The sequence below is a fragment of the Trachypithecus francoisi genome, unplaced genomic scaffold (genome assembly GCF_009764315.1).
Source record: "Trachypithecus francoisi isolate TF-2019V2 unplaced genomic scaffold, Tfra_2.0 Lachesis_group16, whole genome shotgun sequence".
Classification (NCBI taxonomy): domain Eukaryota; kingdom Metazoa; phylum Chordata; class Mammalia; order Primates; family Cercopithecidae; genus Trachypithecus; species Trachypithecus francoisi.
The window spans coordinates 4,598,820-4,623,118 of NW_022681461.1; the positions used below are offsets into that span (position 1 = coordinate 4,598,820).

A 24,299-nucleotide genomic window follows, 5' to 3' on the forward strand; every position below is an offset into this window, starting at 1 on the left:
GATCTCAGCTCACTGCAAGCTCCGCCTCCCGGGTTTATGCGATTCTCCTGCCTCAGCCTCCCGAGTAGCTGGGACTACAGGCGCCTGCCACCTCGCCCGGCTAGTTTTTTGTATTTTTTAGTAGAGACGGGGTTTCACCGTGTTAGCCAGGATGGTCTCAATCTCCTGACCTCGTGATCCGCCTGTCTCGGCCTCCCAAAGTGCTGGGATTACAGGCTTGAGCCACCGCGCCCGGCCTCTTTTTTTTTTTTTTTATACTGCATTATTCTTAACAATCAGAGGACTGGGCCCGGCGCCGTGGCTCATGCCTGTAATCCTAGCACTTTGGGATGCCAAGACAGGTGGATCACTGAGCTCAGGAGTTCATGACCAGCCTGGACAACATGGCAAAACCCTGTTTCTACTAAAAATACAAAAAAAAAAAATAGCTGGGTGTGGTGGCACATGCCCGTAATCCCAGCTACTCAGGAGGCTGAGGCACAAGAATTTCTTGAACCCAGGAGGCGCAGGTTGCAGCAAACTGAGATTGCACCACTACACTACAGCCTGGGAGACAGAGTGAGAGATTTCTGTATCAAAAAAAATAAAAATAAAAAGTCAGGCACGGTGGCTCACGCCTGTAATCCCAGCACTTTGGGAGGCCAAGGCAGGCGGATCAGGAGGTCAGGAGTTCGAGACCAGCCCAGCCAACATAGTGAAACCCCGTCTCTATTAAAAATACAAAAATAAGCCGTGTGTGGTAGTGGGCACCTGTAATCCCAGCTACTGAGGAAGCTGAGGCAGGAGAATCATTTGAACCCGGGAGGCAGAGGTTGCAGTGAGCCAAGATCGCACCACTGCACTCCAGCCTGGGCGACAGGGCGAGACAAAAAACAAACAAACAAAAACAAACAGGCGCAGTGGCTCATGCCTGTAATCCCAGCACTTTGGGAGGCAGAGATGGACGGATCACTAGGTCAGGAGATCGAGACCATCCTCGCTAACATGGTGAAACCCCATCTCTACTAAAAAAAAAAAAAAAAAAAAAAATGCTGGGTATGGTGGCGGGTGCCTGTAGTCCCAGCTACTTGGGAGGCTGAGGCAGGAGAATGGCGTGAACCCGGGAGGTGGAGCTTGCAGTGAGCCGAGACCGCACCACTGCATTCCAGCCTGGGCGACAGAGCAAGACTCTGTCTCAAAAAAAAAAAAATTAGGGGTCTGAATGCTTTCATATTTTTCTTCCCTTTCTGTCAAATACTTTACTTTAGAGGAAACACTAACTCCAGGTGCTGCTGCCCTGCTGTGACCTCAGGAAGCTGCCCCACCCCCACCAGCTGCAGCCTCTTTGGCCCCCAGCCCAGCACGTCCTCGTCCTTCCAGCCAGTGGACAGCAGGGTTCTCCCACCAGCTGTCTTTAGGCCAGTTTTAGGCCAGTGTAGCCCACTCCCTCCACACCTGTGGCTGCAGCCTGGTCTGTGGAGACCCACCCCCGCTCCCTCGCCCCTCTGCAAGGCAGTGCTAGGGTCCCCTCCTCAGATCTGATCAAGATTTGGGGTCCCACCGCAACCCATCCAGCACTTGCCCAGCCAGGCTGCGGGAGGGTGGGTGTTCCTCACCTGCCATGCTCATGCTAACCTTACAGCTGGGGGATCCAAGGCTCTGAGCTGTGACATGACCCCAGCAGGCCGTGGTGACAACAGCATGCCCCTCGTACTCCATCTCCCGAGTGCCCCTCAGGTGCGGGGGACAGTAGGGCACACAAGAGGCTGGACCCCTTCCCAGATTCTGAACCTGTCTGCGTGAGGGGGGGTGTCCAGGGCTCACCCAAGGAAGGCCAGAACCCTGTGGCTGCTGAGACCCAGGTTCGTGCAGAGGTGTGAGAGGCACTGAGTGGGCAGGACGCCTGTGAGCCCTCTGCGGAGGAGCCGCTGGCCCCGGTCACAAGACACTGAGCCGGCAGAACTGGAAGCAACAGCACAAGAAAGCCGCGTCAGCACCCCCAAAACCCAGTCTGTGTTTGTAGTCAGCAGGGTCATGTCTTGCAGACCGGTACCGTGGATTGTGCAAGACCCAGCTATACTTCCGGGCTCTGAGCTCAAGTGCTGACCTGTGACAAATATACTCCTGGGTTCCATCCTAGGCGCCCCCCAACACCCTTCCCTCACCCCTTCCTTACCCCCACCCTCATCCCTCCCTCACTCTCTCCCTCCTCCCTCAAATCCTTCCCTCACCTCTCCCTCACCCACTTCCACCTCCCTCCTTCACCCCTCTCTCATCCTTCCCTCACCCTCACCCCTCTCACCTTTCCCTCACCCCTTCCTTATCCCTCTTTTCACTCCTTTATCCCCCCTCACCCCTCCCTCATCACCTCCATTACCTCCTCCCTCACCCCTCCCTCCCTTACCTCTCCCTAACCCTCTCTCATCCTTCCCTCACCCTCTTCCTCGCTCCCTCTCACCCCTCCCTCCCCCAACTCCTTCCTCACCTATCCCTCACCCCTTCACCTCCCTCCTTCACCCCTCCCTCACCCCTCCTTCACCCCTTCTTCACCCCATCTCACCCCTCTTATCTCCTTCCTCACCTACTTCACACACCCCGTCATTCCCCTTCCTTCATCTCCCTCCCTCATCCACAGCCCATCCCTCACACCCCCTCCCTCATACCCCCTCTTTCCCTCACTCACACTCCCTCACAACCTTCTGCATTTCGCCTCCAGCTCTCCCACAACCCCTCCCTCACACCAAAGCTTTGGTCATGGGAGTTCCCTCGACCCCAGCATCTCCTACCAGCTCCCGCACAGTTCTGAATGTGAGAACAACATCCCATGTCCAGGTGGGGTAGCTTGGAGGAAACTGCTCTTCTTACTAGGGTATCATGAGGGCTTCCTGGAGGAGGTGGCATTCCTGAAGGATGAGTTGATGGGCACAGCTGGTAAGGAGTCCCAAGCTGAGGGAGCAGCATGGTTTTTGCCTGAACACCCACAGCACAGGTGTGGAAGCACAGGACACAGCCATCTGTGGATGTAGTGTGGAAGCAGGGACTCGGGACAGCCAGGAGGGCCTCACTGCCCAAGGGTGCCTTCCCCTCCCTGGGGACCTAGTTCACTGCTGCTCACAGGAACTGGTTGGCCGGGCTGGGCCTGATGGGTGGCTGAGGCCCAGACATGGGTGCCTATCATTCTCCCTCCTCCAGGCTCCAGCCTCAAAGGGTGGGGCAACCCCCAGGTGGGAGGCGGCAGATGCAAGAGTGGGCCTGGTTGGTGGTCAGGGACGTCACAGACTCAGACCCAGGCTTGAGTCCAGTTGGTCAGGGATGGAGCTGGGGGTAGCTGGGCGCTGGGAGGGCAGTCCAAGGACAGTGGGGCTCAGGACCTGGCTGATGTGGGCCTCGGGGCAGGGCGGTGAGCGCACACAGATGGGCAGGGAAGGCAGCGGTCCTGGGGCCAGGCAGCCCTCGCTGAGGGATGACACCGTCCACGGGGCCTGGGGAGTCAGGGCAGCCCTGAGGTGTGTGTGCTCCACGCCTCCGGCCGGGCCACCTAGGACCTGCCTAGGCCACACACCCGCCTGTGCTCTGCCTGCCTCGGAAGTTTTCTGCCTTCAGCTGACGCAGTAATAGAATGTTAATGTCCCTGGAGACCCCTCCTTCACTCTCCAGGGACAAGTCACACCTGCCTACACCCTTCACCCAGACACATGTCACCTTCACTAAGTATGTGTCTCCTTTACCCAGGCATTAGGGGCACCTGGAGCAAGGTGGTCAATTCCTAACAGGATTTCTGAGGGAGGGGGGCTGTGACAGAGCCCATGCTCAAGGAGGAGTCCCGAGGGAGGGATCCCATTTCACAGGCGGGCAAACGGGCTGAGACTGGACCACAGGCCCTGGCCCCGTGGCTCAGGGTAGAGGAGGGAGAGGGCAGCTAGGGCTGTCCCCTCACCACCCCACTCAGTGGGCGTGTGGCAGCCTGGCAGATGGGAGGGCTCTGAGGCCCTGGCTTTCCTTGCCCCTGGCCCTCAGATCCCTGAAGGGGCAGGCACTGTGATGACCCAAGCAGCAGGGCCGCACAGTAACGGGACATCATGTCCTGGAGCTCCATACTCCACTGGCAGCCTGGTTCCCACTGTAACGTGTGCAGGGACCCTGTGACTGAGCATGGTCCCTCCAGGAGCCGCACTCATAGCCTCGCCCTGCCAGTGGCATCACCCCAGGGTTAGGGGCTCCCAGCACCTTCTGGGGCAAAGCCTGGGTGTCTCCAGAAACCCCCTGGAAAATGCAAACTCATGATGATTCTGCGGGTTGACAAATATTCTTGTTTCCCCACAAAAAGGCTTTGGGGGAGGAGCTGACAAGGGGAGGGAAGCAGGTCTCCGGCCCAGGCTCAGCAGCCAGAGACAGAGAGAGAGGGAGAGAGATAGAGAGAGTGTGTGTGTGTGTGTGACAGAGAAAGGCACACAAGGTGGGAGGAGGGGGCAGTGTAGAGGACATCTGAGGTGGGGAGGCAGTGCCTGGGGGCTTATCCGAGGCAGGTGAGCCCATGTTGGGGGCGTCCTGTCTGGGGGTCTGTGCCAGCAGCTGGATGTGGAGATGCCGGGAACACCAGGGCCAGTCCCAGCTGGAGCAGCCATAGCTGCCGTCATCTCTGAAGCCCACCTGAGACTGAGGAATGAGGCAGGCTGAGGGAACTTGAACATTTAATATGGTCAGCACCTTGTAAGATGAAGGTGTTTTTTTTTTTTTTGAGATGGAGTCTCGCTCTGTCTCCCAGGCTGGAGTGCAGTGGCGCGATCTCAGCTCACTGCAAGCTCCGCCTCCCGGGTTCACGCCATTCTCCTGCCTCAGCCTCCTGAGTAGCTGGGACTACAGGCGCCCGCCACCTCGCCCGGCTAATTTTTTTATTTTCAGTACAGACGGGGTTTCACTGTGTTAGCCAGGATGGTCTCAGTCTCCTGACCTCGTGATCCACCCACCTTGGCCTCCCAAAGTGCTGGGATTACAGGCGTGAGCCACCACGCCCAGCCAAAGGTGTGTTTTTTACACAAATTATAAATAATGAAAAATAAGCATTTAGAAAAAGCAGCAGCAGTCCCCTTGGCGGGCCGGCTGGAAGACTCTTTGGTTGAGTGGCGGGTGAGGCCCTGGGTCCGGGGTCTGTCAGAGCCCCCCTAGGTCATCTGCCAGGAAGGCCAGCAGGTAGCGGCTGACATGTCTGTCGATGATGACAGGCGAGAAGCCGAGGACACGCCGGGTCCCTGGCAGGCCCTTGGGGTCTAGAAGACAAAAGGGGAGGCAAAAGCTCAAGAACCAGTCCCAGAGGTGAATTCTGTGTTCCCATCCCTCCCACGGGGTGGGTGGGAGCGGGCCCTGGGGCAGGGTGCTCCCTCCCGGTCATGGTCTCAGCTTGCGTTGAAAAGACAAGAATTAGGGCAGATTCCTGAGCCCCCAGCTCCCACCCAAGTGACCCACGGGCCTTTGAGTCCTGCCATGTGTGCCTGTGTCCTCGCACCTAGTAGGCCTCCCAGCATGACAAACTCAGGCATTACAGAAAAGGGAGACGGGGCAGGCCAGGCTGGGTGCCAGTAGACAGGCCCTGGAAGGCTCCTATGCATCAGGCCTGTGGCTGGTGGAGAGACCCAAGGCCCTGGGGCACGTGACCTACTCAAGGGCCCCACATGGCTCAAGGTCACAGGTGTGGCAGGGCTTTGTAACACCCTGGCTGCACCCCTCCTCCCACTAGAGGTCATCATTTTCTGGTTCCCGAGGGTGGCAGGAGCCGGTGGACGCTGGGAGCCTCCTCACATCCCATTTCTCATGAGCCCTGCAAGGTGACACCATCCCACTGCACACTTGTGGACACTGAGGTGTGGAGAGGCCAAGGGGTCCTAAATCGGGCAGGGTCTGGGGCCCTGGCTTGGTGGCAGAGGGGAAGCAGGCCCAGCCCTGTGAGGGTCCGCCTGCACCCACCTGGTGGATAGCAGTACAGGAGCAGGGCCAGTCCCACAGCAAGGCCCAGACCAGCCAGGAAGCTCATGGGTCCTGGGGAGAAACCAGCGTGAACAGGGCTCCCCTGGGCCTCAGAGGGGTGGGGTCCTGAGGCTCGGGGGCTGCGCAGGGGAGTGGGGATGCCAGGCTGAGGTGCTGCCTGAAGAGCCCCCAGCGAGCACCTTAGGGGGTCTGTCACCAACAGAAGGCCAGGAATGGAGCCATACTCGGAGTGGAGAAGCCCCTGAGGCAGAGATGGAACCCTGGGGAGGGTAAAAAGAGAGGGAGAGAGAGGGAGAGAGAGGGAGGGGCAGCAGGGAGGTGTTACCCCTGTCACTCAGCTCGCCGCTCTGGCTGCCCGAGTCTAGCTGTGTGCAATCTGAGTTCTCTAGAAACAAAACCACAGAGCATGGTTAGTCAATGGGCAGGGCCGGAGAGCAAGGTAGTCACCCCGTAGGAAGCCCAAGGCCACTGCTGCCTCCCGGGGCCGCCAGGCCGGACCAGGCCGTGGCACCCGAGACCAACCCTCCTCAGGGAACTATGCACAGTCTGCGTCTTCTCCGGTGGTCCAGCTGCTGTGACTTCAAGTGCCACAGGCATGGGGAAGGTCATTGTACCCTGGTGGCCACAGGTACTAAATGCGGCATGAACATTGCTATGGACAGCGTGGCTGCTGTCCGCCTGGTGGCTGCCTCACTGGGTGCAGCTGGGCCGGAAGCTTTCTGCCCAGGCCTCCCCCGGAGGCTACCCAGCCTGAGACCTGCTGGATGGGTCTCAAGGCACGCGGGAGCCACAGAAGGTGCTCTACCTCCAGTAGGGCCGAGGCTTGGCCCTGCCTGGTTTTGAAAGCCCCCTGAGGCACACTCGTGGCTCGGGAGGGAGAGCCAGTCCCTCCTGCAGGGCTGGGCCTCCCCTCGAGCTCTCCCTGCCCACCATCTGCACTGTGTCCTGTGAGGCCTGGGGAGGCCTCCGGGGGGGTCAGAGACCCCCAGCCCAGTAGCCTGGGGTAAGCCACCCAGTCCCGCTGGTCTCTGTCCTGTTGTTTGAGGGCCAAGGGGCAGTAGGCCCCCCTCCTAGGGCCCTGACCACAGAGACATCAGATCAGAGTCGCCATCTTCACCTTGAGGCGCCCTGCACGTCCCGGCAGCTCTGTGGGCCCAGGCTACTGGCATCCACATGACTCCCGGGGCCTGAGCGCACACTGCCTGAGGACAGGGGCCTCAGAGCTGAAATGCATGTGCTTCGGACCAGCCATCCGGGCCTGACCACGCCCTATGGAAACCCCCACACGTGTGCAGATCGCGGCAATGAAAGGGTTTATCATGGGGGTTGGGTAATTCCAGCTGGGACCGCCTAGGAGCACTGTGCAGCTGTGGGAACAAGGCTGCTGTCCACACAGACAGGAAGGGATCCCCCTGGAATGAGGTTAGAAAAGGAAGGGCAAGAGAGGACGCACAAGATGCCCCCTTCTGTGTGAAAACTGCCATGACAGAGAGAGATGGAGAAAGTGAGAGACAGAGACCAACATCCGCACTGCCTGTGCCTGCCACACTCTCCCCTCAGGGCTGAGGGTGGCCTCTGGGGAAGGGCTGAGGCGAGAGGGGATGCCAGGCCTGGGCTGCAGCAGACTTGGGAGGTCATGGAGAACATCCATGCCATCAACAGCGGGCTGGGGTGCCCTCCCTGGGCCGGCACCAAGCATGCATGGTTGGGGATGTGGAACTTACGCAGAGCGTGGCGGCTGGGCAGGCAGCTGTGCAGGGGCTGGGCATGGATATACAGGGCTCGGTAGAACTCCTGGCAGTCCCGCTCGCCACTCCGCTGCAGGTGGCTCAGGAGGTCACAGAGCCGCACACGCAAGGACGCCTTGGGGTTCCGGAACTGAGGGTACAAGGGGGTGCCAGGGAAGATCAGGCCAGGGGGGCTGGCTGTGGGTCAGGGCAGGGCACCAAGGTCAGGCCCCCAGCCTCAGCTTCCCCATTGAGTGTCAGGACACCTGCTGGATGGCAGCTCCTGTGACACCCTGCCCCTTACCCACACCACATAGTGCCTGGCATTGCCTCTGTCACAGGCATCACTGCTACTCCTCATACTCCCTGTGGGGTGGGAGTTGGGAAACAGGCCGGGAGCGGTCACAAAGAAACTACAGGGCTGGCCAGGCGCGGTGGCTCACGCCTGTAATCCCAGCACTTTGGGAGGCCAAGGCAGGCGGATCACGAGGTCAGGAGATCGGGACCATCCTGGCTAACACGGTGAAACCCCGTCTCTACTAAAAAGTACAAAAAAATTAGCCAGGTGTGGTGGCGGGCGCCTGTAGTCCCAGCTACTCGGGAGGCTGAGGCCGGAGAATGGCGTGAACCTGGGAGGCGGAGCTTGCAGTGAGCCGAGATCGTGCCACTGCACTCCAGCCCGGGCAACAGAGCGAGACTCTGTCTCAAAAAAAAAAGAAAAAAAAAAAAAAGAAGAAAGCACAGGGCTGTTGACATCATTCCAAGTGTTAAGACATACGCAGTGAGCTGAGATCTGGCCACTGCACTCCAGTCCGGGCGACAGAGCGAGACTCCGCCTCAAAAAAAAAAAAAAAAAAAAAAAGACATAGTGTGGCCTCCTGTGTGACCTTAGCCAGCTACTCCAGCCCTCTGAAACCTGGTTTCTTCATTTGTAAAAAGGGGATCATGAACCCTCATGCAGGCTGTGACAGGGAATTAATGAAGTGAGGTGTAAGTGCTAACTTCTGTTATTTTGAAGTCTAGAGGAATGTGATTCGTTTTTAAAAAATAAGTTGAAGCTGAGCGCGATGGCTCATGCCTGTAATCCCAGCACTTTGGGAGGCCGAGGCAAGCAGATCAGGAGTTCGAGGTCAGGAGTTTGACACCAGCCTGGCCAACATGGCGAAACCCCATCTCTACTAAGAGTACAAAAAGTTAGCCAGGCATGGTGGTGCATGTTTAATCCCAGCTACTTGAGAGGCTGAGGCCAGAGGATCACTTGAAACTGGGAGGGAGAGGTTGCACTGAGCCGAGATCATGCCACTGCACTCCAGCCTGGGTGACAGACTCCATCTCAAAAAAAAAAGAAAAGGGTGACAAAAGTATTGGCTCTTTTGATGTGTCTGACAGAGAAGTGTGTGGTTCTCAAGGTCAGTGGACAGGCCACTGGGCCTTGACCACCAGGACCTGGAGTCTGTGGCCCAGTGCCGCCACCTGGTGGCAGCATACCATTCTACATGGCCATAGGAAACTGGAGTAAAACCATGGCAGTGTGGAAATGACAGCCAGATGGGTGGCAGAAGCTATGGTGTCTGTGAGGAAGGAATATGTGGTTTTTCTTGTATAAACATCCGAAACTTTCTAAACTTTTTAAAAGTGAACATGCGTTAGACTTCAATTACAATAATAAGAGATGGATTTGAGCTCCTAACTTTTAAAATTACTGTATCACTTTCACAATGGAAGAAGCACCTGAGCCAGTAGCAGGGCCCGTGTTGACTTGTGTTCTGTTGTGGGCCAACCTCATTGTGCCAGGAGATGCCCCAACCCTAAGGATAGCCCTGCATCATGACCCCCTGCCAAGTGAGGAAACGACAGCTCCAAGAGGAGAAGGGACTCAGTTGGGGTCACCCAGAGGGGAAGAAGGCTGGCAGGACCTGTACCCCGAAGGCCTAGCGGTCTCCGGCACTCACTGCCCATCCCTCTGGTCTTGGTGATGGCTGTCAAGGAACAGGTGGCTCAGTGCGGGCGCCAGAGCCACAGATGTGGGCGGGGTTGGCAGGTGTGGCAAACTCTCTCATCCAATGTCCCCTCAGGGCCACCTGGCACTGGGGTGATGGGGCAGGACAGACCTCCCAAGACAGAGCCCAGGAATTGCATCTTAAATGTCATCTCCAGCAGAGCCACCCTGGTGTTCCCAGCTCTGCAGCTCTGAGAGGCCAGGGCCATGTGACACAGCGACAGCCACTGGCCCTGGGCACTTTCCCAAACAATAGGATGAACTCAGGATGTGGCCTGGCACTCCTGAGATGAGTGGCCCCGGGCAAGCGGCTGCCTCTTGGGCCTTGGGATCACCTCTGTGAGATGGGGTGATGGGTGCGGTGCCCACAGGGCTGCAGGGCCATCTGGTGATAAGGGCTGTCGGGCAGGCATTTACCCGGCTCAGCTCAGTCAGTCCACACCACACCTGCCAGGCAGGGCTCTCAGCATCTGCTCCACACATGGGGAAGCTGGGGTTCCGAGGGGAGCAGCCCGCCCAGCACTGCGGAGAGATGCAGACTGTGGCGCGGCTGTGGGGTGGGTCAGCATCTGCCTTCCTAGAAGCTCGGTTGCCTACCTGTGACGTGCTGGGCTTTCCAGCCTCGTAGAGTAATGTAGAAATTAGAGAAAAGGAAGCAATTGCCCACTTTGAACCTTCAGAAGATGCAGGGTGCAAAGCGCTGTGGCACTGGGGTGGGCCAGGACTATCTGTTCCCCATCCCACTTCAGCTCTCCCTCTGCCTCCTCCCTCCTCACCCCTCCCTCTCGCCCTCTTTCTCGCCTCCCTCCACGTCTTATACTGTCGTGTGCTTCATGTATCGTCACGTGTTATCTCCTGTAATCTCGCAGCAACTCCGGGACAGCATACCCAGTGACATATGAAGAAACCGAGGCATAGAGAGCTGATGTTCTGGGCTTGTTTGGTCCAAAGGGCCCCAAAGGGTCAGTTTGTAGCTCAGGCAGCCTTAGTAGCCAGGTCCAGATATGTCACCTCTGAATCCTGACATACCTAGTGTGTCATTCCCGTGACAGAATGACCCAGGGCTGGTCACCAGCTTCTCCCAGCCCAGAAGGGAAGGGAAACTGAGCAGTGTCTCGGGCACCCCCCTCACCTCCTCAGCACCTTTTCCGCCTCCTTGTTGGTAAGGATCTGTGGGTAGTAGCGGTTCAGCTGGAGGATGATCCTGTCCACCTGCTGCTCACTCAAGCGCCCGTGGCCTGTCAGGAAAGGCGTGTCCTGCACCAGGCGGTCACAATACGTCTGATCTAAAACAGACAGCACAGGGGCATGAGCCAGCACAGCCCAAGGGGACCAGAGACGACAGCCTTGTACTGACACCACAGGAGGGCATCACCCCCGAAGTGGGTGCCCACCAGGAGGGTGCACCCACAGAATCACAGCCATCCCAGCCCGTGTGGTGTGCATTGCACAGCTGAGAGCTCCCCTTGGCCTGCCAACCTGCCTCCTGCCAACCTGCCTCACCAGAAGATGGAAGTGAAGAGTTGTGCTGGAAACCCACTTTCACAGAGCTCATCACAGAAAACAAACTCAGAGGGGCTAAGAATCTACTTTTCATGGGCCACCTGCAGGGCCATCAGGAAATAGGTGGGGCCTAGGGTGGCACAGGTGGCTCAGAATGCCCAGGGCCAGGCATGGTGGCTCAGACCAGGTGCGATGGCCCACCCCTGTAATACCAACATTTTGGGGGGCCAAGGTGGGCAGATCACTTGAGCTCAGGAGTTCGAGATCAAGAATGCTCACACGTGGGCTCTTCAGATCTTCACAGTGGCACAGATACAGGGACACAGGGCTCAGGGTGGCCTGTGCTGGGATCACCATGGAACACAGTGTGTCTGCAAGGCCTTAAGAAGCTTCTACCAACAGTAAACCAGTGAGTTCTCCCAGAGGGCTAGAAATGCTTTTCATTTGCCTTTTCTTTTTTTTTCCAGAATCACCATTACAATATCATTGTACCACTTTTCCATTAAGAATGTTTCTTAGAATGACAGATCTTCAAGGCTGAGCAGTGGAGTGATGACAGGAGGGCATGGAGAGGATGGCGCACGGGATCCCCAGAGGGACTGAACATGTGCATCACCTTACATACTTGTGGCAGCTTGTCCTGTTTCCCCATGTACACAAAGAAAAGATTTATAGAACATAACAGAAGAAAATGAGAAGGGAATCTCAATGTGTTGCTATAAAAAGTGAACAAAACACAAAAGAAGGCAGTAATAGAATAAATGAGGGTCAAAAAGCTACAAGACATACAGGAAAGACATAGTAAAATGGTAGTAGTAATACATTCCTTATCAGCAATTAATTCAAATGTAAATAGGTTAAACTTTCCTTTTTTTTTTTTTTTTTTTGAGATAGAGTCTTGCTCTGTTGCCCAGGCTGGAGTGCCGTGGCCCAATCTCGGCTCACTGCAACCTCTGCCTCCTGGGTTCAAGCAATTCTCCCTGGGACTACAGGTTTACACCACCACGCCCATCTGGTTTTTGTATTTTTTTAGTAGAGACAGGGTTTCACCATGTTGGCCAGGCTGGTGTCAAACTCCTGACCTCAGGTGATCTGTCTGCCTCGGCCTCCCAAAGTGCTGGGATTATAGGCATGAGCTACTGCGCCCAGCCAAATTTTCCTATCAAAAGGCATAGATTGGCAGAATGGATTTTTAAAATGAGACAACTAAGTGCTGACTACAAAAGACTCACTTTAGATCTAAAGACACAAAGAAGTTGAAAATGAAAGGACCTAAAAAAATTCCCATACAAATAGTAACCAAAAGAGAGATGAGGTAACTATACTAACATCAGGCAAAATAGACTATAAGTCAAAAACTATTACAGGAGATTAAAAAGTATATTATGTATTAATAAAAGGACAAATTCATCAAGAATATGCAACAGTTATAAACATATATGCACCAAATATCACAGCTTCAAAATGCATGAAGCAAACACTGGCAGAGTTGAAGGGAGAAACAGATAGCTCTCTAATAATATTTGGAGACTTCAAAACACCACTTTCAGTAAGAGATAGAACCACCAGACAGAAGATAAATGAGGAAATAGAGGACTTCAACAACACCATAAGCCAATTATACCTGGTAGATATACATAGAACACTCCATCCAACAATAGAGAATAGATATTTTTCTCAAGTGCACATGAAACATTCCCCAAGATAGGCCGCAAAACAAGTTTGTGGCCACAAAAATCAGTTTTAATATATTTTAAAAGGTTGAAATCATATAAAATATATTTCCTGACCATCTACAATGAAGCTAGAAATCCAATAATAGAAAACTAAAAAATTCACAAATATGTGAAAATTAAATAGCCAATGGGGCCAGGCATGGTGGCTCACACCTGTAATCCCAGCACTTTGGGAAGCTGAGGCAGGCAGATCACTTGAGGCCAGGAGTTTGGGACCAGCCTGGCCAACATGGCAAAACCCTATCTCTACTAAAAATATAAAACTTAGCCAGGTATGATGGTGCACGCTTGTAATCCCAGCTACCTGCCAGGCTGAGGCACAAGAATTCCTTGAACCTGGGAGGTGGGGGTTGTAGTGAGCTGAATTTGTGCCACTGCACTCCAGCCTGGGTGACAGAGCGAGACTCTGTCTCAAACAAACAAACAAGAAAACCAATGGGTCAAAAGAGAAATCATGAGGGAAATTAGGAAGTAACATGAGAAAAGCGGAAACACACACATACACACACCCACCCACACACACACACACCATGCCAAAACCTAAGGGATGCAGCAAAAGCAATGCTGAGAGGGAAAATTATAGTTGCAAATGCATATATTTTAAAAAATCTTAAATCAGTAACCTAACATTGCACTTTAAGGAGTGAGAAAAGGAAAAAGTAAAGACCAGAGAGCTTGAAGAGCAAACTAAACCCAAAGCTCACCGAAGGAGGGAAATAATCAAGATTAGAGTGAAGACAAATGAAATACAGAATCAAAAAACAGTGGAGAAAAATCAAGAAAACCAAAGTCGATCCTTTGATGACATCAATAAAAATGACAAAACTAGCTAGACTGACAAAGAAAAACAAGAGAAGACTCAAATTACTAGTATCAGGAATAAAAGTGAGGACACTACCATGAACTTTACAGAAATAAAAAGGAATATAAGAGAATACTATGCACATTTGTATACCAACAAATTAGATAACCTAAATGAAATGAAACATTCCTAAAAACACAATCCACCAAAAATAAACCATGAAGAAATAGAAAATCTAACCAATAACTAGTAAGATTAAATCAATAATGAAAAATATCCCAAGAAAGAAAAGCTCAGGACCAGATAGCTTTGCTGGTTAATTCTACCATAAATTTAAAGAAGAACTAATACCAATCCTTCTCAAACTTACAAAAAAAACTGAAGAGGAGGGAACACTTCATAACTAATTCTGTGAGGTCAGCTTTACCCTGATACCAAAATCAGACAAAGTCACTTCAAGAAAAGAAAACCACTTTGGGAGAGAGAGGCAGGAGAGTCACTTGATGCCAGGAATTCAAGACCACACTTGGGCAATACAGCAAGACCTTGTCTCTATGAAAAAGGAAAAACGGAAAAGACTACAGACCAATACTCCTTATGAATATTGATGGAAAAAATCAACAAAATCAAGCAAATCAAATTCAGCAGCATATTAAAATAAGTATACATTGATTTATTCCTGGAATACAAGGATGGTTCAACATGTAAAAATCAAAAATCAATCAATGAAATATACCACATTAATAGAATGAAGGAAAAAACACATGGCCATTTCAGTTGGCATAGAAAAAGCATTTGATAAATGTCAACATCCTTTCTTGATATAAATATTTAATTAATTAGGTCTAGAAGATGGTATGGTTTGAATGTGTCAACAAGCATGTATTGGAAACCTAATCCCCAAAGTAACAGCACTGAGAGAGAGAACCTAATGGGAGGTGTACAGGTCATGAGGGCTCTACCGTCATGAATGGATTAATGCCAATTGCAAAAGGGCTTGAAGTTTCGGGTTTGTTTTCTTCCTCTTGCTCCCTCTCATTCTCTGTAGCCCTTCTGCCTTCCACCATGGGATAACACAGCAAGAAGACCCTCACCAGATGCTGGCTCCCTGATCTCGGACTTCCAAACCTCTAGAAGCATGAGCCTATACATTTCTGCTCATTATAAATTCCCTAGGTTCAAGTGTTCTGTTATAGTAGCACAAAATGGACTAAGACAGAAGGAAACTTCATCAACATGATAAAGGCCATAGAGTTGGCACTCTGTCTTGCAGATTCCATATCCAGAGATTAAATCAACAGCCGATATAAAATATTTGGGGAAAAGCAATAAAAAATAAGACTACAGCCAAAAAAATACAAGTTTTAAAAATACAGTACAACAATTTACATAGCATTTACATTGTGTTAGGTATTATAAGTAACCTAGAGATAATTTAAAATATATGGAAGGATGTGTGTAGGTGCAAATATCATAGCACTTTATATAAGGGATTTGAACATCCTCAGATGATTTTAAGGGGATTCCTGGAATCATCCCACCTCATATATTGAAGGACATTTTTATATGAAAAGCCCACAGCTAACATCATACCTTCATGGTGAAAGACTGAAAGCTTTTTCTTTAAGATCAGGTACAAGATAAAGATGCCTGCTCTTACCACTTATATTCAACATAGTACTGGAAGTTCCAACCAGAGCAATTAGGCAAGAAAAGGAAAAGAGAATAAAAGGCATCCAAATTGTAAAGGAAAAAGTAAAATTTTCTCTGTTCACAGATGACATGATTTTATATACAGAAAATCCTAAAATCTTTTTCTTTCAAGTTAGAGCTAATTAAAAGCATGCAACAAGGTTGCAAAATATAAAATCAACACACAAAAATATTTCATCTCTACATACTAACAATGAACAATCCAAAAATTAAGAGAACGACTCAATTTATAATAGCATTGAAAAGAATAAAATACTTAGGAAAAAATTTAATCAAGAAGGCAAAAATCTTGTACACTGAAAGCCACAAAACATTGCTGCAAGCACTACCCAAAGTACAGACTCAATGCAATCTCTATCAAAATCTCAAGAGTTTTTTGCAGAAACAGAAACACCCATCCTAAAATTCATATAGAATTTCAAAACAAAATACCTGTAGAGCCAACAACAAAAAAAATCTTAAAAAACAAACAAACAAAAAACAGGGTTGGAGGACTCAAATTTCCTGCTTTCCAAACTTACTGTAAAAAGATACAATAATGAAAACAATGTGGTACTACCATAAAGACAGACATACGGGTCACTGGCATAGAATAAGAGAGTCTAGAATTAAACCTTATTTTTAATTAAAAGAGTGGGAAAAAAGAGTGAAAAAACAGTTCGCATACATGGAAGAAATATTTGCAAAGCATGTATCTCATAAGGGATTAGTATCCATACTCTATAAAGAACTCCTACAACTGAACAGCAAAAGGCACAAAGAACCCAATTCACAAATAAGCAAAGAACTTGAATAGACACTTCTCTAAAGAAAAGATACAACTAGCCATCAAACACACAAAAAAATGCTCATCAGGCCAGGCGCGGTGGTTCCCGCCTGTAATCCCAGCACTTTGGGAGGCTGAGGCGGGCAGATCACCTGAAATCACCTAAGGTCAGGAGTTTGAGACTGACCTGGTCAACATGGAGAAACCCTGTCTCTACTAAAAATACAAAAATTAGCTGGGCATGGTGGTGTGTGCCTGTAATCCCAACTACTTGGGAGGCTGAGGCAAGAGAATCACTTGAACCCAGGAGATGGAAGTTGCAGTGAGCCGAGATTGTGTTACTGCGCTCCAGTCTGGGAAACAGAACGAGACTCTGTCTCAAGAAAAAGAAAAAGAAAAAATGGTCAACATTAATCATTACGGAAATTCAGATAAAAATCACAATGAGGTATCACTTCATACTCATTAGGATAGCTATATATTAATATAACAAATGTTGGTGAGGATATGGAAAAATTCAAACTCATGGGCATTACTGCTGAAAATGTAAAATAGTGCAGCCACTGTGGAAAAAAACAGTATGGCAGTTCCTCAAAAATCTAAACACAGAATTATCGTATGATGGCTGGGCATGGTGGCTCACATCTATAATCCCAGCACTTTGGGAGGCCGAGGAAGGCAGATCACGAGGTCAGGAGATCGAGACCATCCTGGCTAACATGGTGAAACCCGGTCTCTACTAAAATTACAAAAATTAGCCAGGTGTGATGGCAGGTGCCTGTAGTCGCAGCCACTTGGGAGGCTGAGGCAGGAAAATCGCTTCAACCTGGGCAGCAGAGGTTGCAGTGAACCGAGATCGCACCACTGCACTCCAGCCTGGGCAACAGTGAGACCCTGTCTCAAAAAAAAAAAAAAAAAAAAGAATTATCGTGTGATCCAGAAATTCTTCTAGGTATATACCTTAGACAACAAAAAGCAGGAACTCAATTGGGGGTGGTGGCTCATACCTGTCATCCCAGCACTTTGGGAGGCCAGGCTGGGCAGATCACCTGAGGTCAGGAGCTCAAGACCAGCCTGGCCAAACGGCGAAGCCCCGTCTCTACTAAAAATACAAAAAGCTAGCCAGGCATGGTGGCACTCGCCTGTAGTGCCAGCTACTCAGGGGGCTGAGGCAGGAGAATCACTTGAACCCAGGAGGCAGAGGTTGCACTAAGCCAAGATCACAACACTGTACTCCAGCCTGGGCAACAAAGTGAGACTCTGTCTTAAATAAATAAATAAATAAAATGCAGGAACTCAAATGGATACTTGCACACTGGTTTTCATAGCAGCACTATTCAAAATAGCCAAAAGATGGAAACAGTGCAAATGTTCACCAAAAGATAAATGAATTATCAAAATGTGGTATATACCTGTGTACAACAGAATATTACTCAGCCCTAAAAAGGAAGGAAATTATGATACATGGATGTCACAACATGGATGAACCTTGAAAACATTATGCTAAGTGCAATAAACATGGCACAAAAGGACAAATATTATATGATTCCAATTATATGAAGTACTTAGAGGAGTCAAATTCATACAGACAGAAAATAGAATAGATTACCAGGAGGTGTGAGCAGAAGGAGAAAGGGCAGCTATTGTTTAACGGGTACCAAATTTCTGTTTGGGATGATAAAGAAGCTCTGGAAGTGGACAGTGGTGACAACTGCACAACATTGTGAGTGTATTTAGTATCACTGAAGTGTACACTGAAAAATGGGTAAGAAGGTAAATTTTATGTTTCTGTGTATTTTCTCACAAAAAAATGTAAATGGATAAATAAACTCTGGTTTATCCATACAACGAATATTATTCAGTGCTAAAAAGAAATGAAGGCTGAGCGTGGTGGCTCACGCCTGTCATCCCAGCACGTAGGGAGGCTGAGGCAGGTGAATCGTTTAACCTCGGAGGCAGAGGTTGCAGTGAGCCGAGAGTGCGCCACTGCACTCCAGCCCGGGCAACAGTGAGACTGTCTCAAAGAAAAAAACCAAAACAAAAACAGTGTCATCGTGTTGGACATAGTGGGGCCCCCTCTTGGGTTTCCTCCTTGAGGCACAGACTCAACAGACTGTTTTACTTTCTTTTTTTTTTTTTTGAGGCGGAGTCTCGCTCTGTCGCCCGGACTGGAGTGCAGTGGCCAGATCTCAGCTCACTGCAAGCTCCGCCTCCCGGGTTTACGCCATTCTCCTGCCTCAGCCTCCCGAGTAGCTGGGACTACAGGCGCCCGCCACCTCGCCCGGCTAGTTTTTTTGTATTTTTAGTAGAGACGGGGTTTCACCGTGTTAGCCAGGATGGTCTCGATCTCCTGACCTCGTGATCCGCCCGTCTCGGCTGTTTTACTTTCTCATGCCTCTTTCCAGTTGCCACTTCCTCCTGGCTGGTCTTTCTGCACCCCAGAATACGGACCCGCCCCAAAAGCAGCCATGCTCTGTGGGGCCCTGTGCAGACCCTACAGACCCAGGCCCAGGTGAGAACAGCCCATCTCAGCATGCTCGCCCTGCGCCGGGCTGGGGACCACGGTGATGGGCAGATCCATCCACATCTTCCAGGGGCTCACAGTGTAGGGGTGTGGGCTGGCATTCACCAAGCAACCCCGCAAACATATCCTTAACCCCACAGATACCTGCCCTCCAGAGGACAACAGGGGACCATCCTGGCTCACAGGGTCCCTGGTAATGCCCACGTTGAGGCCATCAGCCACCCCATCATCTGGCTGAAGCCACTTGCCATGGGCCGCGCAAGGAGGCAGATGGCTGGGGGCTGGCTCAGCCCTCACCTGCACTGAGTCACCCAGCAGCCTACGTGGACTCGCCAGCAGCCCCACCATGGTGAGGAAGCTGAGCGCAAGGACGTCAAGTGGCCTGCCAAGGCCACACGCACAGGCCCAGCTGGGCAGTCTGGGTCCAGCGCCTGCAGTCCTCTAGTTAAAAGAACTAAGATGAATTAGCCAGGATTCACAGAGCAATCCCATACATCTGGCACTCTGTGAGCTCTACGTCTACCTACAACCTTCATCCTTCCAACAGCCCTGCAACATAAGGACAACCACCAACGCCGTTTTCAGATAGGGAAACTGAGGCACAGTGAGAAGATAAGGTACCTGCCCAAGACTGCAACCAGATATGAAGTGGCAGATCAAGATCCAGGCCCAGGCACAGCCGTGTTGAGGACCACCTCTTGACATCCAGACATTCTGCCTCTCTAACTAACATGCGACTTCACTGTAATCAGCGACAGCAGTCTACTCCCTGCCAGACCAAGAGCAGGCCCAAGGCTGTCCTCCCCAGAACTGCCCACTTGGCTAAGCATCCAGTAGGTGCTCACTAAAGAGTTCTGCAGGCCGGATGCGGTGGCTCACGCCTATAATCCCAGCACTTTGGGAGGCTGAGGCAGGTGGATCATGAGGTCAGGAGTTCAAGACCAGCCTGGCCAACAATGGTGAAACCCCATCGCTACTAAAAATACAAAAGAAATTAGCTGGTCGGGGTGGCACACGCCTGTAGTCCCAGCTACTCAGGAGGCTGAGGTAGGAGAATTCCTTGAACCTGGTAGGCAGAGGTTGCAGTGAGTCAAGATAGCACCACTGCACTCCAGCCTGGGTGACAGAGTGAGACTCTGTCTCAAAAAAAGAGTTCTGCAATGAATGGTCCAAGGCCCAAGGGCAAGCACGGTAAGTGGACGGTGGCCAGAATCCTGTAGCGGCCTCCTCCTGCCCTGCAAGCCGCTAGCCAGGCGGAGCCTCCGCTGCTGCACAGCCATGAGTCACCATGAGCTGTGAGTCAGCTGGCACAGGCCACAAGATCTGGGGGCTGAAGCCAGGCTCCGCGGTTTGGGGGCTCTGTGCTTCCTGTGGTTGCGAGTTGTGCACACAAACAGGCAGCACTTGGAAGCCAGAAAAGGCACGAGAAAGGAAACCATCTCAGTGCCAGCTCCCCATAAACAAGTCCCTGAACTGTTTTTACAGGACAAAGGAAGATGGCTTGCTCTGGCACAGACCCGGCAAGCCTTCACCATGCCCTACATCACCTTTCTTCTTGCCAAGTTGGCACCAGGACTATGGACCCCCACTCTATTACCCCAACATGAACCTTCTTATCAGCTCAGACTGATGCCCTCAGCCTGGCATTCCAGGCCCCGTGGGAGCTGGCCCCACCCACTCTCACCCGGCCCTCCAGGCCCATGAGACTTCCTGCGTGGCAGTCCCCAACAGCACCATCCTGTCTGGGAACCTTGCCCCAGGCTGAGAATACCTGTTCCTCGGTTTCCACCTGGTTAATTCACGTTCACCTTGCTATCCTACGTGCAAGAGGGCTTCCGAAGTTCCTGTCATCCCCAGCCAATTGGAGTCCAGACACTTGGGCATCTATTTCCCCTCCCGAATTTCTTTCTTGTTTTTTTTTTTTCTTTTTTTTTAGATGGAGTCTTGCTCTGTCCCCCAGGCTGGAGTGCAGTGGCGCGATCTCGGCTCACTGCAAGCTCCGCCTCTCGGGTTCACGCCATTCTCCTGCCTCAGCCTCCCGAGTAGCTGGGACTACAGGCACCCACCACCACGCCCAGCTAATTTTTTTGTATTTTTAGTAGAGACAGGGTTTCACTTTGTTAGCCAGGATGGTCTCGATCTCCTGACCTCGTGATCCGCCCGCCTTGGCCTCCCAAAGTGCTGGGATTGATTACAGGCTTGAGCCACCGCGCCCGGCCCCCTCCCGTATTTCTTCCAGGAGCCCCCTTGTCTCAGTGCTCAGCCCAACTAAAACTGCTCACTCCCTGGCACAGCCTAGGGGGGGTAACTTGTCAAGCACCTGCCCCACGCAGACACCTCCTCAGCGTTCTGCAGGCACTGGCTCACATGTGCTGCTCGCAGCGAGGGCTGGCGCGGGGCAGGACCCCAGTTGGTGCACGGAGGTGGTGAGTCTGGGACTATGAGTCTGCAGACTTGCAGGGCTGTTCATATGACCCTCCCAGAGCTGTGCTCCATGGGCCTTGGCTCTCCATTCCAAAAACTAAGGGTTGTGAGGGAATGTCTCCAGGCCCAGTGAGTAGACCCAGCAGGTAGGAAGCACACACTGGAAAAGGTGAGGCCCTACAGTTAGAGCCTTCAGGGACCCCTGCCTGATGTGATCTCCCAGCTCCAGGGTCCCCTTATGCAAGCAAGCTTCCCTGACAGAGAGCAAGGGACAGGGTCCCTTTGTGCAGGAAGGCTCCTCAATGGACAGCAAGGCCTCAGGCTCTGCCAACACCTAGTCCCTGGGACAGGGCTCCCTGGAGACCAACAGCTCTGAGTTGTGTCCCACGCATTCTGATGAACTCACAAAGGGAGTTAAGGAATTCCAGCCTGGGCAGGGCACAATTTGACTTTGTTTCCCCATCTGTACACAGACAAGATACTCCACGTGTCCCCATCTGATCACTTTCTTTTTTTTTTTTTTTTTGAGACGGAATCTTGCTCTGTCACCCAGGCTGGAGTGCAGTGGCACCATCTCGGCTCACTGCAAGCTACGCCTCCTGGGTTTAAGAAATTCTCCTGCACGGGTGGATCACGAGGTCAGGAGATCGAGACCCTCCTGGCTAACACGGTGAAACCCCGTCTCTACTAAAAATACAAAAAACTAGCCGGGCGCGGTGGCTGGCGCCTGTAGTCCCAGCTACTCGGAGGCTGAGGCGGGAGAATGGCGGGAACCCGGGAGGCGGAGCTTGCAGTGAGCCGAGATCGCGCCACTGCACTCCAGCCTGGGCGACACAGCGAGACTCCGCTCTCAAAAAAAAAAAAAAAAAAGAAATTCTCCTGCCTCAGCCTTCCTAGTAGCTGGGACTACAGGCACCCGCCACCACGCCCGGCTAATTTTTTGTATTTTTAGCAGAGACGGGGTTTCACCATGTTAGCCAGGATGGTCTCAATCTCCTGATCTTGTGATCCGCCCGCCTGGGCCTCCCAAAGTGCTGGGATTACAGGCGTGAGCGACGGCGCCCGGTCCCCATCTGATCATTTTCAGACAGTAATCACCCAACATAGGGTCCAATGCATAGTAAGTGCTCAGATATGAGAGCCACAAATAAGAAGGGTTAGAAGGGAGGACAAAGGGGAGCAGGTGGTGGCTGGGGGGTCTCTTGTGGCCTAGGCTGGAAGTCATCAGTTTCCAGCCATGAGATCCTGTTTTTGTGTAGGACCTAGGCTGAGACTCAAGCGAGAGAGCACTGAGAGACGACTAGGGACTTCTGGGGCCAACCTGAGCCCCTGAGCCAATTCCGCTCCATGAAGCAGAACAGTGAGAATCAAGTATAGCTTCTGGGAACCCCCATACTCCCTGACCGGGCTGCCGTGGGGTCCTTTACCAGCCCATCACCCTCATGGGGCTTCTCCAACAGGGGAAGGTCCACAGAGCAGGGTCACCCTGTTTGGGATCAGGAGGATGGTGGGCAGGTCCCCAGAGAGGCCCTGGGGAGGAAGGCTGGGCTGGGGCCACTAGTGTGGAGCACAACACTGGAGGGTCCAGTCGTTGTCCCCGATTCCCTTAGGCCTAAACAGGGGCAAGACCGTCGTGGACCCCCAAAAGAGTCTGGGAGGCTCCAAGAGTCCCACAGAAACCACATGCAGCCGAGGAACGCCTCGCCTGTGCTGCGAGGTCGTTGGGGTGGTTGCAAGGATGGAGCGTTGTTTCCGTGACCAGAATCCCAGCAGGACCGCTGTGAATTCTCTCTGTTGTCATTTCTGCCACCTCCTACTCTTTCAGACCAAATTCCCCACCACGGGACACCTCCCAACACACAGACTGGCAGTGGCCGAGTCCAGACCCTGGCTGTGCAGCCCCACCCCGGAGCTGCCTTGTCGCCCCCGCCCTCTTCAGGCCCCTCACCTGGCCACCACCCATCGTGCCCCACCCCGCCTCGGCTGGCACGGCCCCGCCAGGCAGAAGCCCGGGACACCCACCACCTCGCAGGGGTGCACCCGCGCACCACCGGCAGCTGACGGGCCAAGGTCACTCGGCCCCCGCAGCCCAGGCGCGGCCTGCAGGCAACTCGCAAGACAGCCAGACCCTCCGGCCAGGCCACCCATCCAGCGCGCCCGCATCCCTGCCGCCCAGCCAGCCCCGTGCCCACCTGTCATGGCGACGGACACAGCGCCGTCCGCAGTCCCCAGCTGTCTACCCCGCCGCGCGTCAGCCCCTCGGTCAGTCGTCCAGTACAGTACAGGTTCTAGGGACCGCCGCCCGCAGGCCGTAGTCGCCCGCCCCTTTTGGCTAGACCCACCCCCGGCTTCGGCTGTGTAGACTCGAGGGCTCTAAACACCGCCCCTCGGCGAGTCCCGCCCCTTCCCGCTAGGCCTCGCCCCTTCCGCGCCCGCTACGGCGCCGCCAGGGCTCTAAACTCCGCCCCTCACCGAATCCCGCCCCCTTGTCGTCCAGGGATAGGCCACTAAGAAGATCCTTGAGCCTTGCCCCTCACTCGAGCACCGCCCCCTCCGGGTCCGCTTCCGCGCCTTCAGGAGTCCTGAGCCCCGCCCTGCACCTGAACCCCGCCCCCTCCGACGAAAGTTTCCAACCCTCAAGGACCCACTGGGCCCCGCCCCTCACTGGGGCTCTGCCTCGTCCGGCACGGCTTCCGCGCCTCCAGGAGCCCTGGGCCAGCCCCTCACTCGAGTCCCACTCCCCTCCAGCGTCGGCCTCCGCGCGTCCAGGGACCCTGAGCCCCGCCCCTTCCTGCTGTACCCAGCCACTGCGGGCGTGGGCGGGCGCCACCGGACGGCCCGCCCGCCCGCCCCTCCCAGCGTCCGTTAAGGCGCCGCGAGGGGCCCAGAGTCCCTCCCCTTGCTGGGCCCCGGTCCCGCCGGCGCCTACAACGCCGTCGCAGCGGCCTTAAGCCCCGCCCATCACTCGAGCCCTGCCTGCGCCCGAGTCCCACCCTCAGCGCTGCCAGAGCTACGGCGGCCGCGCGCCTTCGTGGCCGCGCCCGCTCCTGCCCGGGGCCCCGCCCGTCTTGGCCCCGCCCTTCCGGGCCCTGCCGCGCTGGGTGGCGGAGTCGGGATCCAGGTGGCCGGGCGGCGGCCGGCTCA

The 24,299-nt window shown here is 53.2% G+C and overlaps 1 protein-coding gene across 6 annotated transcripts; it reads right to left on the minus strand.

Moving 5' to 3' along the window:
* Nucleotides 1-4,917: 4,917 nt before the first annotated feature.
* On the minus strand, nt 4,918-23,574 carry CARD19 (caspase recruitment domain family member 19). Of its 6 annotated transcripts, none has more exons than XR_004443346.1 (6): nt 23,348-23,529; nt 10,820-10,973; nt 7,686-7,839; nt 6,287-6,346; nt 5,941-6,012; nt 4,918-5,246 (listed from the first exon to the last, which is right to left on the minus strand). XR_004443346.1 is itself a non-coding variant. In XM_033236729.1 (6 exons), the coding sequence occupies exons 1-6, from the start codon at nt 23,352-23,354 to the stop codon at nt 5,131-5,133; spliced, it is 552 nt and encodes a 183-aa protein (XP_033092620.1). In that variant the 5' UTR covers nt 23,355-23,574; the 3' UTR covers nt 4,918-5,130. The 6 variants fall into 6 exon arrangements, 3 of the variants coding, with proteins under 3 accessions (XP_033092620.1, XP_033092621.1, XP_033092622.1); XM_033236729.1 differs by having other exon boundaries at nt 10,831-10,973; nt 23,348-23,574; XR_004443344.1 differs by having other exon boundaries at nt 5,941-6,346; nt 10,831-10,973; nt 23,348-23,574.
* Nucleotides 23,575-24,299: the final 725 nt, after the last annotated feature.